The sequence below is a fragment of the Mizuhopecten yessoensis genome, unplaced genomic scaffold (assembly GCF_002113885.1).
Source record: "Mizuhopecten yessoensis strain PY_sf001 unplaced genomic scaffold, ASM211388v2 scaffold1883, whole genome shotgun sequence".
Lineage (NCBI taxonomy): Eukaryota > Metazoa > Mollusca > Bivalvia > Pectinida > Pectinidae > Mizuhopecten > Mizuhopecten yessoensis.
This window is the reverse complement of record NW_018404269.1, coordinates 753,904-771,974: the sequence shown is the minus strand read 5'-3', so window position 1 is coordinate 771,974 and position 18,071 is coordinate 753,904. Positions and strand designations below refer to the sequence as shown.

General features: G+C 35.8%; 1 protein-coding gene across 1 annotated transcript; it reads left to right on the top strand.

Moving 5' to 3' along the window:
* Window positions 1-747: 747 nt before the first annotated feature.
* Window positions 748-17,641, top strand: LOC110441881 (putative pre-mRNA-splicing factor ATP-dependent RNA helicase DHX16). Its single transcript, XM_021485167.1, has 17 exons — window positions 748-1,063; window positions 2,645-2,779; window positions 3,314-3,393; window positions 4,056-4,227; window positions 4,740-4,912; window positions 5,726-6,074; window positions 6,512-6,700; window positions 7,283-7,393; window positions 8,066-8,181; window positions 9,048-9,189; window positions 9,824-10,024; window positions 10,285-10,404; window positions 10,685-10,825; window positions 12,285-12,634; window positions 13,100-13,424; window positions 14,672-14,848; window positions 16,798-17,641. The coding sequence occupies exons 1-17, from the start codon at window positions 866-868 to the stop codon at window positions 16,933-16,935; spliced, it is 3,117 nt and encodes a 1,038-aa protein (XP_021340842.1). The 5' UTR covers window positions 748-865; the 3' UTR covers window positions 16,936-17,641.
* Window positions 17,642-18,071: the final 430 nt, after the last annotated feature.

Below are 18,071 nucleotides of genomic sequence, written 5' to 3'. Positions count from 1 at the left end.
CTTACAAGGCTTTTTCAAGGCTCGCCTGAAAACAGCATCTGGTCACTAGGTCCGACCTTATTTCATAAACGAAAAACTGTGGTCCAATCGGTTCAACCGTTTGTATCGCAATACACGAAAGCGGTCCAGCATAGATCACAATATGTTATGGATTATATATTTTATAACGATTTTGTAATATGTAGGAGTCAAAAGAAGAAAAAAAACGGTTCCGTACAACATTCATGATCGGAACTTGTATTGGGTAAAATCAACTTTATTTTGTGTTGTATTGTGTAGTATTGGGTAAATCGACGTGCCGCACTTAGGAGTTACATCCCATTGTTCCAGCATCAGGTTTTACACAATAACTAATTTCTATGTGTATTGAAATAATATGCTTGGTTACATTGCAGTATTATGAGTAAATCTAGCGGAAATTATTGCTAGAATACTACAAGTACATGGGGCTGTAATTAGTAACACTCATTTCATTCGTGGAGCGAACGCACCCTCACTATTGGTCTGCTTTTATTTATCCGGTACAACCGTTTTAATTTTCCCGAAAAATATACTTATATAAACACATTTAAGCCTAACGGTATCTATATATCTATACTAAAGAGATAAAAATACATTATTCTTTAATTTGTTGCTATTTTGACAAAAATAATGTGCCAGATTATCACGAAATATCTAGAACATCTGGACTATTTAGACTGAAGAAACGATAGCGGCCTCGATTTCATGGGTCGTCTCAAGAGTGTTCTTTTGTAAAACGTATGTACGACGATGATTTTAATCAGCGTCAAACGTGGGAAACCGTCTGGAAATCAAAACATGGTTCTGTTTATATTTTTATGACGATTTGATCATATTAACAGCCATGGAGATGCTTGAAACTTGGGTGAATGACAAGCTTCATGACATTGTCGGCATTTCAGACAAGCATATAACCCAGTACATGATAGGATTGGCAAAAAAAGCGGCCTCAACAGAGCATTTTGTCGAGTCCATCAAAGATACCGGAGTCATCGACATCGACACGAACGTTTTAGGTTTTGCCCGGGAATTATGGGGAAAGGTAGCTAACGTACTCCATTGATACGCTCATGTTTTCTTACAAATTAGTTAAAGCAGATAGTAAAGCTCTTTAAGGTAAATCTGTACTGCACCCACTTGTATAATAATGATAATCTTTATTTAACGTCCTGTACATCAGGTCTAGTACACTCTGCCGATTGAGCTATATTATAAATTATAGCTGTATTTAGCTATAATTTCTCAGATTTCAATTTTCATTAAATCAAAGCAAAGTCGCATAAAACAATAAGGTTTATGGTAATGTTGACTACAAAAAGTATACATTTATATGTTTATTTTCATTTTTCATATGAAATGTAAAATTTTCGATTTTTTTTACATCATTATTTTTTACAAAGAACACTGATATTTAATGTCTCTTGTTATCAACCTAATTTTGTTATCAACTTAATTTTAAAATCTTCTTTTAAAAGCGACTGTTTCGTTTTCCTTCAAAAAGAAAATCACATGAAAATTGCGGCAGAGTGTACTGGACCTGTACATTGTCAACAACAGACATTGTTAATGTTAACGGATAGTTTTGTAGAGGAACTGGACTGGGTCGATCGTCAGTGACCTGCAGGTAGCTCAATTGGTAGAGTGTCCTTCTAGAGTTTGGATGGTCCTGGGTTCGAACCCCGGTTTAGCCATTGCATTTCTCTTTCTCCTGTTTCAAAATTGGCAAGCTTGCCAACCTTTGTTTCAAGCAATGGGTGAATGCGTAGCAAGGGGATATATAAACCTGAGTTGCAAATAGTGTTGTCTTCGGGGGCGAACACTTAGAATAAGGAGGGAGGAATGTAGCGGAACTTGACTGGGTCGATCATCGACGACCAGGTAGCTCAATTGGTAGAGGTCTGCCTATCTGAGTTTGGATGGTCCCGGATTCAGGACCATGCTGCATTTCTCCTCCTCCTGTAACAGTTTCATTCATATTAGAGAGATAAAAAATGAAAATATTTTATCTCGAAATTGGTTTACACCCTATAATCAAAATCATGAAAATTCAGATGGCTTATAATTACCTTAAGTGCATTTTCAGTCAGATGAGTTATGAGTATTACTATTCTTGTTAATGTTGGATATATTGAGTAGTGACTGTTTAAAAATAACTGAAGGCTAGTTAACTTGTTAATCTTACTTGAGTAAGATCATTTTCATATTACAAAAGGACACTTGGTAAACCTTGTCTTTTCACTTCAATATAATGTGAAAATTTACTTGATAAACAGCCACCACAGGTTTTGCTTGCTTTTTGTTCCCATAGCGTTCATATTATCAATATCTGAAAAGGGATGTTTATCTTGGAAATACATCATCAGATTCAAATTCCTGTTTCCAATTAGAGAAACAAATGCCATAATTCATTGCATTACAACAGAACTTTCAGATGCTGGCACAAACAATTGTAATGTGACATCAAAATTAAAAGACTGGTCAGTGAAGACGCACCCCGCTAGTTAACAATATAATATAAGGATTGCCTGTTCACTGAATACAGAATAGGCAATTAAAAGTTCTTTTATTTCATTCTCTGATTTGACTGATCATTTGTCAATAAATTTGATTTGTTAAATTGTAGGTACCGCATAAAGCTGAGGCTGAGAAAGTCGGGAGGAAAAGAGAACGAGAGGCACTAGAGTTACAAAAGAAAAATGACAGCTACACAGTTCTGTCGGATGAGGACAGTGAAGAAGAAACTTATTTACCCAAAAAGGTATGACACAAAGTTAAACAAAATCAAACAAACAAACACAAAGTTGTGAAGCCAATCACTGATAATTCATGTGAGTTTATGGGGGGGGGGGGATGGCGTGGATCTATATATCTATATATTATGCATTCTTTATATGTATGTTATACCTCACAGAGACCAAAAAGGGCTTTAATGTGGAGGGTATGGAGTAGGAGCCAATTCAAGGAGGATGTGAAAATTGTGAGAACATGATGTAGAATGGGTTGAGGGACGGATATTGTGAAAATGGTTACACATGATAGGGAAGCAGGAGGGGGTGATTGTGAATATGTTGAGGATATGGATCGAGAAGGAGGGAGGTTTGTGAAAATGGCAAGGCATGTAGGGGGGTTGGGGTTGATTGTGAAAATAGTGAGACCTGGAGTGTGTGAGGGGGGGGGGGGGGGGATTGATTGTGAAAATGATGAGGACATGGAGGAAAGAAGTTAAAATTATGTTTTGATTTTTTTTCCAGCATAACTCATACATTAAAATTTTGATTAAATTTCATTGCAGAAGGAAAAGAAAGATAGAAAGCAGAAACATTTCAGGAAAAAGCGCGAATCGTCTGATGAAAGCAGTGAAGAAGAAAGTCGGTATGTAAGCAAAGTTGTTGGGTGGAATTCTATTTGTTGACTTTATTTGGCCCATTATAAAAAAAACCTCTCAAATATAATATGTATAATTACTTTTTGAAGTGTGATTCATTTTGTGTTTTAGAGGCCAGTTGTTTGACTGACTTTACTATAATTATTCGTACAAACCCAAAACCTGTTACCAAAAATATGAAGATTATTTGTTTTCTCTATCCTTCTGGTTTCTTCTAAAATAAAAAAATCTATAGACTGAATTCTGTAGGACATGTTGTTCTATGATCCTATGGAATTCATTCATGATATTTTAGCGAGGGACTCTGTATATGGAAGTATCCACGACAGGAATGGTCAGAACAGAGCCAAATTTGACTAATAAGGGATGTTTTGTCTCCAACTTTCCTCGGGTGAAATCTATAGACTGTACGTTATGATAACAACAGTATGCTAACAAACACTTCATAAATTTACAAACAAATATAGATTTGTCTTCAGCATTCTCCACTATCAGTCCTCTCGATTATGGAGGTATCTAAGAAAGAGGTCTTTATTCTCTGTCCAATAGCAGATGATAAGACTACAAGTAGGTCCCATTCTTGGCAGACAATGTTGGCAGAAAATGCAAAATTGAGGTTGTTGATTTTGTAATTTGTGACAAATTACAGGATGAACCTTGATAAAGATGACCCGCTGACAGACTCGGACTCGGAGGATGAGTTTGACCAACAGGAACAACAGAGATTACAGGACATTGACGAGAGGGATCAATTTGCCAAACGCCTTCGTGACAAAGACAAAGCCAGCACACGCCAGATCATGTCTAAGTCAGAGAAAAAGGTTGGTGGCACTTTATTTGATTACGCAGTAGGTGTAAACTATAAGAACTTTTCAAACTCTGATCTTTGCACATGTAATCATATACATCAAGTGTGCAGGGTCTAAAGAAAAACATTCCTCATATAGATCCTGACCTGAAGTTCACTGTGTGTCAAAATGAACAATAATGAACAAACACTCTTGCACCAAAATAACATTCTAGCCAACCAGAGCAGAAGTTGTTGAGTTATAAAATCTACTTACAGAGATCCATAAAGAATTGATCAACTTTGGAGGTCAAAGATGTGAGATGAATATTAGATGAGCTGTACAGGTCCATTTCATCTCTTGCTACTGTTGATTAAATGAGCTGCCAACTTAATTCTATTACACTTTTTCTACAAATTTTCTCAAGTAGCAAATATTTAAAAAAAAAATTGAAGCTATTTTATCTTTCACAAAGCATTGAAGTATTGATGTTCAAAGATCTTCTTTGAAAAATCTTTTTTTAATATAAACACTGTTAATTTTAGGCTTTGGAAGAAGCAAAAAAACGTTTGGAAATGGAGGCAGAGGATAAGAAAAAACTTATTCCTGAAATAAGGGAGAAATCCCGACAGGAGTACCTAAAGAAAAGAGGAACACAGAAGCTGGAGGACTTGGAGGCTGATATCATAGATGAGGAGTATCTCTTTTCTGAAACAAAGTAGGACTAAGATTTTATTTTGTTTATAGGGATACTCAGTGTAACTAGAAAAGCATATGCCATCCTATTTCTCACTTGCAAATAGATTGCGTTCATGACCTTCAGCCAACTGAAGAAAATTTCTATAATGACATTGCATGTTTTAAATGTCTTTTTAAACAATAACTGTCTCTACAATCAAACTCTGAAAGCTGTTGGTTGTTCCAAACAAAAGGTATGAGTCACCAAATAAAAGGTATGAGTCACCAAAGCAATTTTGAATATTCAAGTTGGCATTTGTCTTTCACACCATGTTAGTTTCATGTCATTTTCATTTAAATGTATTTTTATCAACCATTTATTGGCCCTAATGACCTCTCCTGGGTTGCCGGACCGTTAATCATAAAATATTAATAATCTACCCATTTCTTATGCAAATATAGTATATTAAAAGCAATTTTTCTTCTTCTTTTTGCAGTTTTAAATACAAACTAAATCTTCAAATCTTGTTCTTCTAAAATGTTTTTGTCTTCTGTTTTGTGTGAAGTCATATATCGATCACACAATCCTTTGATAATCATTGGAAATTTGGAAAGGCTATGGTTGTGAAATAAAATAAATCACAAATGTTGATAATTGGTACAGGTGCAGTGTAATGGTATTTAAATTCCACTCATTTGTTGTTTGTTTTTCTTTTACAATATTTTCAGTCATAAGACAGAAACTTGAGGTTATTTATGATTCACAAAAAAAATTCTCTCCTGAATTTTGCATTTTGCAACAAGTGTAATTTCTGAAACGATGGATGTTAATTTTAGCAAGGTTTTTTTCCAGACTAACAGAAAAGGAAAGAAAAAATCTGAATTATAAGAAGAAAGTTTTGGAAATAGCCAAAGACCATCGACGAGCAGGGGAAAAGGAGAAGGTGAACCGTTACCATATGCCAAAGGAAGACGACAAGCCATCTGAACGCTATGAGGAAGAGGTCCTTGAAAAGGGAGTTAACTCTGAACAACAGCGCTGGGAAGAGGATCATCTTGGTGCTGCTATCATGAAATTTGGGGCGCGTGATGCTAAACAACGAGCAAAAGAAAAAAACAAAACCAAAGACTATGATTTCATCATGGATGAGGAAATAGAATTTGTGCAGGCACTACAGATGCCAGGAAGTAAGAAAACCAAGGTAATTTTGGATTTGTGTTGGCACTACAGACACCAGGCTATCAGAAATAGAACTTAAGTACACACAGGGCCAAATAACAAAAAACAATAGCAATCAAAATAATGAATACACCACTATAGGAGGGATTTGCATCTAAATCTTACTTATTCATCCTTTTGTAAGTAAAGCTTTATCTTTTGCTTACTGTTTCCTGACAACAAATATCTTAAAATTTTGCTTATTTTCTGCCAGATTTGGTCACGTATTGTATACTAGCAACAGAATTTAAATTTACAAATAGATTTTAAAGCAATTTTGATATATTGTCTGTCAGAACAACATTTTAAGAATATTGTATGGACTTTTACCGAAAGTCAACCAAGACTTGGACACTAATCTTACAATCGACGTTTCGTTTAAACGTCACTTGTCATTTTCCTTTGTGACTTTATGTTCAGGATAAAGAGCCAGAGATGTCGGATGCGGAGAGGAAGAAGATGACGATAGAAGAATGTAAAAAGAGCCTTCCAGTGTTTCCTTTCAAGCAGGATTTATTGGATGCTATAGAGGAACACCAGGTCCTCATTATTGAGGGGGAGACCGGGTCAGGAAAGACCACACAGATCCCACAGTACCTACATGAAGGGGTGAGTATACCGTACTTTGGGATATTTTGGATATCAATTTATTTAGGTTGATTTTGCCCTTGGAGTCAAAAGCCAAAATTGAATACACCAAATTGTTACAGTGCCAAAAATATCTTAGCCAACAGCAGCATTTCGGCAGACTGTCTTACAGCCCTAGTAGGGGGATAATATGGGTCAGAAGCCCCAACCTCCCCCACCGGAAAAAATAGTGTACTGATTTAAAGATCTATGTGTCTCAGAATAATTTTACAATGGGTAAATCAAACAAGAAGTAATTGCAAAATCGGGAAAATCTACAATAAAAACAAAAATATTTAATTTTATATCAGCACATTAATTTCTGAAAACACATTCAGTTTGCCACAAGTAGTGTTTTGTTTTTGCTGTTGTTGTTGGTTTTTGTTGTTGTTTTTAATTTGGTGGATTCACCTGCGTACCAGCGTAAAGGCAGCTATATACGCACCTGGAGTCACCTTTACTTAGTTCCACTGACACTAACTTAAATGACATAACATCATCCTTAAAGTTAGATAAGCCAGTCTGAGATTTATGATTGACAGGTATTACATTGTTCATATACAGGGTTTCACAAAGAATGGCATGAAGATTGGATGTACACAGCCGCGGAGAGTGGCAGCCATGTCAGTGGCAGCTCGTGTGGCCGAGGAAATGGGCAAGAAACTGGGAAATGAGGTATGCATAGTGCATATATCAAATACTGTTAATGTAAATTAGACGCACTTTATAGAGCGTTACTGTGTACTGCGTGATCAATTGATTAAGTTTCCACAGATAAATACAAAGAGCAAGTAGATCTGAATGATGCTCTTGTTTGAAGATTATCAGTTTTATAAAAGTGGATTCATAGATTTTATTCTGACAAAATAACGATTTTACAATCCTTTGACAGTCAGCTCTGAAATTAAAAACAATTAAAGAAAAACCAGATTTATTAGATTTTGTCTTTTAAAACTGTATTTCTGCACTTGTATATTCAAATGATTGAACTGTGTTTGAATTTACAACATAAGACAGAAGATTTTTTAAATTTTCCATAAATTAATAGTTCTCTGCGTAAATGAAAATTTTCCAATGTTTAATCTTGAATGCGATTTGTAAATTTTAAAATTATGTCCACATGCAGATGAATTTTCCCTAATTTTGAATATTACGGACTTAATGATACAGGAGATGAATTTTGACTAAAAAAGAGTAATTACATTAACCTACAGTATTAATTAGAATTCACACCATGTGAACTTTGATAAGACTGAATGAGACTTATATCATATGAATAAATAATCTTGATACTTTTTGCGTTTTGTAGTACAGGGCGTTGATGGTTAGTAAATATTATAATTGCAGGTTGGGTACAGTATCCGTTTTGAAGATTGTACCTCAGATAGGACTATCATAAAGTACATGACAGATGGTATGTTACTGAGAGAGTTCCTGGGGGAGCCTGACCTAGCCAGTTACAGGTATGTTTAAATTAAGACTTTGACTCGCCCTTAGGGCCAGAAAGGTGGGGCCCAAAAGTGGGGTATGCTACTGAGAGAGTCTCGCGGGGAGCCTGATCTTGCACAGGTATCAGGTATGTTTAAATTAAGACCCTGACTATTAGACCCTAGGGCCTGAAGGGTGGGGCCCTAAATGGGGTTATTTTACTGAGAGATTTCCTGAGGGAGCCTGATCTAGCCAGTTATAGGTATGGTTAAATCTAGACCCTGTTCCCCCCTAGGGTCTGAAGGGCTAGACACAAAAAGGGGGATATGTTACTGAGAGAGTACCTCGGGGAGCCTGATCTAGCCAGTTATAGGTATGGTTAAATCTAAACCCTGTTCCCCCTAGGGTCTGAAGGGCCGGGCCCCAAAATGGGGTATGCTACTGAGAGAGTACCTCGGGGAGCCTGATCTAGCCAGCTACAAGTACGTTTAAATAAAGACCCTGACTCACCCCTTGTGTTTACTGAGAGAGTACAAAGTACCAGGGGGAGCCTCTCACCTGGGAAATATAGGAGATGTGGTCAGTGAAAACATTTCAACTTCTTATATAGGTTAGCAAGAAAGATGCAGGTGAAAGATACAGGTTTATTGGGCCTCTTGTGGAATATTGTAAAAAATGTTTACAAGCATATGCTTTTGAAATGTACAAGCTGAACCTGTCGAAATTGATAGTAAAGTTGTTTGTTGAGAAATTCCAGTGTGATGAATCAATAATTGATAATTGTAATTTGTGGATCAATAATTGATAGTTGTAATTTGTGGATCAATAATTGATAATTGTAATTTGTGGATTAAATTATGTTAATAACAATAAGTGTAACTTGTTAATTGTTGAATTCCAGTGTGATGATAATTGATGAGGCCCATGAGCGTACCCTCCACACAGATGTCCTGTTTGGACTGGTCAAGGACATCGCCCGCTTCAGACCAGACCTCAAGCTTCTCATATCAAGTGCTACACTGGACGCAGAAAAATTCTCCGCGGTAAAGAACAATACTGGTGTTATACTAAGGGCCTGTTCGTTTATGCGGAACAACCGGTTCGTGTTTTTAAATGTAACAGTTTTTGGTATAAAATATAAATCCTGGCAGACATGCAGAAGTTAATGCAGGCCTTGCAAAGCTTTGTCAAGGCTCGCCTTAAAACAGCATCTGATTACTAGGTCTGACCGTATTTCCTAAACGAACAACTCTGGTCCCACCGGTTCAACCATTTGGATTGCAATAAACAGATATGTAATAATATGGGAAATGACTGTTCCAGTACGAAATGATTTTCAAATAACATGGGAAAAAGCAAGGATGCTTCATTTCAAAGGTCTAGGTCACTTGGTTTAGAAAACACAATTTGCATTCATTTTAACCAAGTTTTAGGAGAACCCTTCTTGTATTGTAAAGTACAGGCACATCAGAAGGTACAATAAAACAACTATCATGTATATGGTCTAAATATGATGCTTATATTAACTTGAAAAAAAAATTATTGCTCTATTTTGTATTGTAGTCTCCCAGATCCTGACCAGTATGAAATTAACATGATCAGATTTTAATATATAAGATATACCTATCTACCTGTATTACTCTTATACCTCAGAAAAATATTGTGTGGCTGTTTCAGTTTTTTGATGACGCCCCCATCTTTCGCATTCCTGGGCGACGTTTTCCTGTGGACATCTATTACACCAAGGCTCCAGAGGCTGACTACCTTGATGCTGCTGTTGTGTCTGTACTGCAAATCCATGTAACACAGCCTAGCGGTGACGTCCTGGTGTTCCTCACAGGCCAGGAGGAGATTGAGTCATGTAACGAGATGTTACAGGTTAGTTACGTTGAGTACAGGTGAATCATTTAACCAGATATTACAGGTAAGTTGATATACAGGTGAATTATTTAACGAGATGTTACAGTACGGTAAGTTATGTTAGCATACAGGTGAAGAGTTTGATAATATGTTATATCTTACAGGATAACCAGATAATTTGAAAGACAGTTTCATTTTCTAAAAAGAGTCTGAGGAAGTGTGTTATTATTATCAGATGTTTTTGTTCCATGAGTTATTGAGATTTGTTTATTTTACAGGAGAGAACTAAGAAGCTTGGGAGTAAGATAAAGGAATTAATCATCTCGCCGATCTACGCCAACCTTCCATCAGACATGCAGGCCAAGATATTTGAGCCCACACCCCCAGGAGCCAGGAAGGTGAGTTGATGTAAAACTTGCCGTTCGTGTGATGGAGAACAGATACTTTATTTTGTATGATGGTCAGGATATTAAACAGCAGCTTCCTTATACTGATACAGTAGCTCAGCTTTGAATCACAAAAAGGTTTGCAATAAAAGACTGTCATTTAAAAAGTAAGCTCCATTGAATCATTAGGAAAGTTAATGTATTAAATGTGTTAAATGTACTAAATATGTTAAAAAGTAGTCAATGTACTCATGTATATCTTCTCTGATAAAATGATATTTGTCTACTACAGGTTGTCATAGCTACCAACATAGCCGAGACATCTTTGACAATAGATGGCATCAAGTATGTCATAGATCCAGGCTTCTGTAAACAGAATAGCTACAATGCTAGGACAGGCATGGAGTCCCTCATTGTCACACCTATATCTAAGGTAAATCACACATGTATCACTGGTAAGGTGTCCTTGACACCTATATCTAAGGTAAATCACACAGGTATCACTGGTAAGGTGTACTTGACACCTATATCTAAGGTAAATCACACATGGATCACTGGTAAGGTGTACTTAACACCTATATCTAAGGTAAATCACACATGTAATCACTGGTAAGGTGAACTTGACACCTATAACTAAGGTAAATCACACATGTATCACTAGTAAGGTGTAATTGAGACCTATATCTAAGGTAAATCACACCTGTATCACTGTAAGGTGTACTTGATACCTATATCTAAGGTAAATCAAACCTGTATCACTGGTAAGGTGTACTTGATACCTATAACTAAGGTAAATCACACATGTATCACTGGTAAGGGGTACTTGACCCCTATATCTAAAGTAAATCAAACATGTATCACTGGTAAGGTGTACTTGACAACTATATCTAAGGTAAATCACACATGTATCACTGGTAAGGGGTACTTGACCCCTATATCTAAAGTAAATCAAACATGTATCACTGGTAAGGTGTACTTGACCTCTATATCTAAAGTAAATCACACATGTATCACTGGTAAGGTGTCCTTGACACCTATATCTAAGGTAAATCACACATGTATCACTGGTAAGGGGTACTTGATACCTATATCTAAGGTAAATCACACCTGTATCACTGGTAAGGTGTACTTTACACCTATATCAAATGTACTGTGGAAGTTAGATTATAGGTGTAGCTCACACTGGGATCAAAGATAAAGAATACTTTTTTTTTTTTTAATAAAATGCTATTAAAGGTGAACAAACAATAGCCACATAATGTATGACCAGGTCATGCACAGATATAGGCATCAAAGCACTATACAGTATGAGTAGTCTTCATGGGCCAATCAGTGGTTCACAGCAGCTTCATGCATGGTAGGGAACTCTCTGCTTCTTTAAGATGTTGATGCACTCGGCTCTTGAAGGACCGAGCACCATCAACACTGATTACTCCAACTACGCTGTCTGGGAGTCCGTTCCAGACATGGACTGCAGCATGGATGAAACTGCTATCAAAGATAATAGGGTATACGCACACCTATATCAAATAAAGACATGTATATGACAAGAGGGTCTACATTGCAGATCAGCTTTTGGCTTTATTACACAATTATATGGTATACTTTTGGTCAATACCACATACAATATTTGTCCTGCAATTAGCCAAGGGGGCTAACATACAATCCCGTACTGAAAGTAGGGGGATGGACTTATTACAGGATAATCAAAAAGCTTTTGTTGGTATTTCTTCCTACCTGCAATATATATTGGTGGGCTTATCATTTAATATCAAGCATGGGCTGATTGCCGGATAAATATGGTAATGTACGGCCAGTTTTTATCAGGGAATTTCTCTCCCTGAAATTATAGTCCTGTAAATTATGATTTATTTGTCATTTGTTCAATCCAGGCCTCAGCTAACCAACGAGCAGGTCGTGCGGGAAGAGTGTCTGCGGGGAGGTGTTTTCGTCTGTACACGGCTTGGGCGTACAAAAACGAGCTTGAAGATAATACAATACCAGAAATCCAGCGAACTAACCTGGGAAATGTGGTGCTCATGCTCAAGTCACTGGGCATCAATGACCTTATTCATTTTGACTTCATGGACCCACCACCCCACGAGACCCTTGTCCTCGCCCTGGAACAGTTGTACGCTCTCGGGGCTCTCAACCATCGTGGAGAGCTCACTAAACTGGGGCGTCGCATGGCTGAGTTCCCCGTAGACCCCATGATGTCCAAAGCTATATTGGCATCGGAGCAGTGAGTTTGCCTACTCTGTTTTAGGTTGTATATTAGAAAAGGTCTAAAAGAGTTTTCCTCTGGTATTTGAAAGTCATTGATCATGACTAAACGATTTTGTCTTGCATATATATATATTTACACATATACATGAATGTCAAGCCTAGGCTGCAAAATTAAATGTCAAATGTACTTCAGATAATCCATATGAAAAAAGATAACCTGCACAAGTGTTTTGAATGTTCAAATGATTAAAATCAAACTTTGTCTCATATATTTGTCTCAAAAATAGGTAATAAGTTGAAATTTATATTTAAATAATTGATCTCTAATGTGGCAACTTATTCTTGCAGTCATCATGAGATAGCTTTAAATTCTAACGTTTTTTTCGATTACGTAACAAGTCATGCTGTTAAAACAACTAATTTTAATATGCCAATGCTGATATGGTACACACATGTAACTTCAGTATGTGTTTCGTTTCAGATACAAGTGCTCTAAGGAGATCCTGTCGGTTTGTGCTATGCTGTCCGTCAATAACGCTATATTTTACCGCCCTAAAGACAAGGTCGTCCATGCTGACACAGCTCGACAAAACTTTTTCCGTCCAGGTGGTGACCACCTGACCCTGCTGAATGTGTACGACCAATGGGAGGAAACCTCTCACTCCACACAGTGGTGCTACGAGAACTTCATTCAGCATCGGTCCATGAAGCGAGCTCGGGATGTCCGCGACCAGCTGGAGGGGCTATTGGAAAGGGTGGAGATCGAGATGACCACCAGCCCTGGTGACACCATAGCTATCCGCAAGGTCAGTCAGACAGTCACCTACCAAAACACTGTATTACTCATCAAAAGCAGCAAAGCCGTTTTTTATACGCCCGTCAAATTTGACGGTAGTATTGTGGTATGGAGTTGTCTGTCCATCCAGCGTAAACTTTTGTTTGTCTCCTCCTACATTTTTCGACCGATCTTTTTGAAACTTGGTATACATTATGATCATAATATGAAGTTGTGTCTCCCTTAACAGAATTTTGCTTCGACAATCTTTCCAAAAGTTATTGCCCTTTGTTCATTTCAGTATTTGATTATTATTGTCCGGAGATCTCCTACACTTTTTTACGGATTTCTTTGAAACTTAGTAGGCTAAATAATCATGATATGCTGTTGTGTTTCCTTGAAAAGAATTTTGATTCAACAATTTGTGCAAAAGTTATTGCCCTTTGTTTATTACAGTTTTGATTTTTGTCCGGCGATCTCCTACATTTTTTATAGCATGTCAGCTAACCACTCTTAGAATGATGCAGAACTTATTTCAATGTAAGAAAGTATATAACACTATATGGCATTCAACGGGCGAATATAGTTCCGCCCCGCGGTACTCTTGTTTCCTTGCTCATGGAATTCATTTTGATATTTTAAAATTAATGAATGAAAATTCTAGCAATAATACAAGATGATTATTAAATTTGAAAAAAGCATTGTGATGATCAGATAAATATTTACTTTCAGGAAACCAGATTAAGAATCCCAATTTAAAACTTTTAAACACAAGTTACTGACAAATTAATTGCATGGAGTACAAAACATGAAAAACAAATACAAGAATTTGTGTCGCCTGCTCAGCGCTTTTAGTAAAAATAAGTTGAAACTCGACAGAAAAAACCTGTAAGATATTTTAAACATTATTGCTTCTAGAATTACCGTACAAAATTTAAAAGGAATTGATTCAAAAATAAAAAAAAGTTCTTGCATTTACTACACAATGCCCTTATTTGGCAATAAAAGGGGCATAACTCCTCTAAAAATGCATGTAAACTTCTGAAATGCGAAATTGTTTGAGCTATATTGGTATCAATATGTGTACTAAGTTTGAGTTCAATCAACCAAAGGGAACTTAAGTTATCATCACACTGAAACTTCGGACTACGCAACCAACGACGACAAAGTTATTACCTATATGTCGCCTCGTGTGGCAGGCGACACAAAAACAATTATTTACGTAACATTTCCAAATAGAGCCCTGATGTGTACTTCCCAACTTTGATTTTTTGACAGGCCATTACTGCTGGATTTTTCTACCACACTGCACGACTTGGCAAGGGAGGTAATTACCGGACTGTGAAGCATCAACAGACAGTCCTGGTCCACCCCAACAGTAGCCTATTTGAGGACCGACCTCGCTGGCTTATTTACCATGAACTTGTGTTTACTACCAAAGAGTTCATGAGACAGGTATACCATACTGCATGCCATACTGAATTTCTTAAATCTTGTCCCCTTTTGCTTTAGTTCAAAAATCAATTTATCAATTTTTATAAAAACAAAATATGAATGTATGTTATGAAGGTATTCTTTAAATAACATTCCTATGTAGCTATAAAGGTATTCTTTACGTAACATTCCTATGTAGCTACAAAGGTATTCTTTACATAAAATTCCTATGTAGCTATAAAAATATTCTTTTAATAAAATTCCTATGTAGCTATGAAGGTATTATTTACATAACATTCCTATGAAGCTATAAAGATATTATTTACATAACATTCCTATCTAGCTATAAAGGTATTCTTGACATAACATTCCTATGTAGATATAAAGGTATTCTTTACACAACATTCCTATGTAGCTATGAAGGTATTCTTTGCATAACATTCTTATGTAGCTATAAAGGAATTCTTTACATAACATTCCTAGGTAGCTATAAAGGTATTATTTACATAACATTCCTATGTATCTATAAAGGTATTCTTTAATTAACATTCCTATGTAGCTACAAAGGTATTCTTTACATAAAATTCCTATGTAGCTATAAAAGGATTCTTTAAATAACATTCCTATGTAGATATGAATGTATTCTTTACATAACATTTCTATGTAGCTATAAAGGTATCCTTTACATAACATTCCTATGTAGATATGAATGTATTCTTTACATAACATTCATATGTAGCTATAAAGGTATTCTTGACATAACATTCCTATGTAGATATAAAGGTATTCTTTACACAACATTCCTATGTAGCTATAAGGGGATTCTTTACATAACATTCCTCTGTAGTTATTAAGGCATTCTTTACATAACATTCCTCTGTAGTTATTAAGGCATTCTTTACATAACAATTCCATGTAACTATAAAGGTATTCTGTACATAACATTCCTATGTAGCTATGAAGGTATTCTTTGCATAACATTCCTATGTAGCTTTAAAAGTATTCTTTAAATAACATTCTTATGTAGCTATACAGGTATTCTTTACATAACATTGTTATGTAGCTATAAAGGTATTCTTGAAATAACATTCCTATGTAGCGATAACGGCATTCTTTACATAACATTCCTATTTACCTATAAAGGTATTATTTACATAACATTCCTATGCAGCTATAAAGGTATTATTTACATAACATTCCTATCTAGCTATAAAGGTATTCTTTGCATAACATTCTTATGTAGCTCTAAAGGAATTCTTTAACTAACATCACTATGTAACTATAAAGGTATTATTTACATAACATTCCTATCTAGCTATAAAGGTATTCTTTACGTAACATTCCTATGTAGCTATAAGGGGATTCTTTACATAACATTCCTCTGTAGTTATTAAGGCATTCTTTACATAACATTCCTATGTAGCTATAAAGGTATTCTTTAAATAACATTCCTATGTAACTATAAAGGTATTCTTTACATAACATTCCTATGTAGCTATAAAAGTATTCTTTAAATAACATTCCTATGTAGCTATAAAAGTATTCTTTTAATAACATTCCTATGTAGCTATGAAGGTATTCTTTACATAACATTCCTATGTAGCTATAAAAGTATTCTTTAAATAACATTCCTATGTAGCTATAAAGGTATTCTTTAAATAACATTCCTATGTAGCTTTAAAAGTATTCTTTAAATAACATTCCTATGTAGCTATAAAAGTATTCTTTCAAATACAGCAGTACTGTATACCAGGATTTTTTTGCCTGCTGAAACTTTCGCCCTTTGTCAGTATAATCCATATTCACCCAATGTTAATTTCGCCCTTCACATTTAGTTACTATGCATATTATGCTGTATACTAATGTTTTCTCTAATGATAAATAGTTTAAAGCTAAACTGCAGTCAACATTTCTCGGTATGCAGTATATTGTTTTTTGAACACTGACTGGACTGATGCTGTGTGTTTCAGGTGATAGAGATAGAGAACTCCTGGCTCCTAGAGGTCGCACCTCACTACTACAAGTCTAAAGAACTGGAGGACACCTCAAAACGGAAAATGCCAAAAAATACAGGGAAAACTCTGGATGATGTTACAAGACAGTATTGATCTACAAAGGGATTTCTTTTATGAAGTCATGGAAGCCAACTGTGTGCCTTAGATTTTGAGTTGTGAATGTAAACTTAAAGACTGTTTTACGTGTGACTGTCAGCAATGTGAAAGCTATACATACAGAAAAGTTTGAGGATGTAATGGAAATTACATAATGGAACCTATTGGAGCTCTTCAGTTGGATTCATAATGACAAGTGAATCATGATAAAAATGTTTAACACTTCTAATTCCACTGTGCTGTAACTCACATTTACATGATATTGTCAAAAAAACACAGCTGGTCAAAATAGCTGTCAGGTCAATAGACCACTGGTAATAATGACAACAATGAAGGTATAATTTTGTATCCCTCTCTCCAATGGGGGGAACAATCCCATAACGATTCATCGTCACAGCTCTACCAACTTTTATTTCTCAACAGATTTTCATCAAATGTCAAAGGTCACTGTTGCTATTATTGGTCACCCATTGTTATTTTGTCAACATATTCTTAGTCATCAGTTTACAGACTACAGGGGTAGGGGGACATTACAGTTTCTAGTTTTTACTTTATTTTGACAAGTACACAATCACAGTCATGTAAAATGCATATTTTGGGATATTTTGGGCTAGTGGTTTTGTATCAGTCAAAACATAATTTAAACTATGAACAGAAAAAACATGTTTATATATATATATATATATAAAAAAGGGATTAAATGTCCATGTAAAGGAGGTAAATATAGAAAAAAAAAGATTAACGACCGACTAAAAAACTAGCTGCTTTCACCCTTCACAGGGCTCTTCAGGTTTATTCAAAAGAACAACGTCGTGACGTCACAATTACATGTCATCACACTACAATAGTAACGTGACGTCAGTTGGTCTTCTTTCGTTTCTCTTAAAATAGTGTCTGATGAAAATAATTGATACAAAGGTAATACATTAAATTTATCTCCAGCACATTCATGAATATGTTTGTTAACATGAAGATTTCGTAAAGAATCAGTTCTAGTTATTCTGTACCTCGAATGAATTTAGATGAGAGGGAGGGTAGATTTGACGGATGATTTGGTGTGTGAATTTGTATGACTAATATTTGTACATTGTGTGCAAGACTGGTTGACTTGCTGTGTGAAGAGAACATGACTG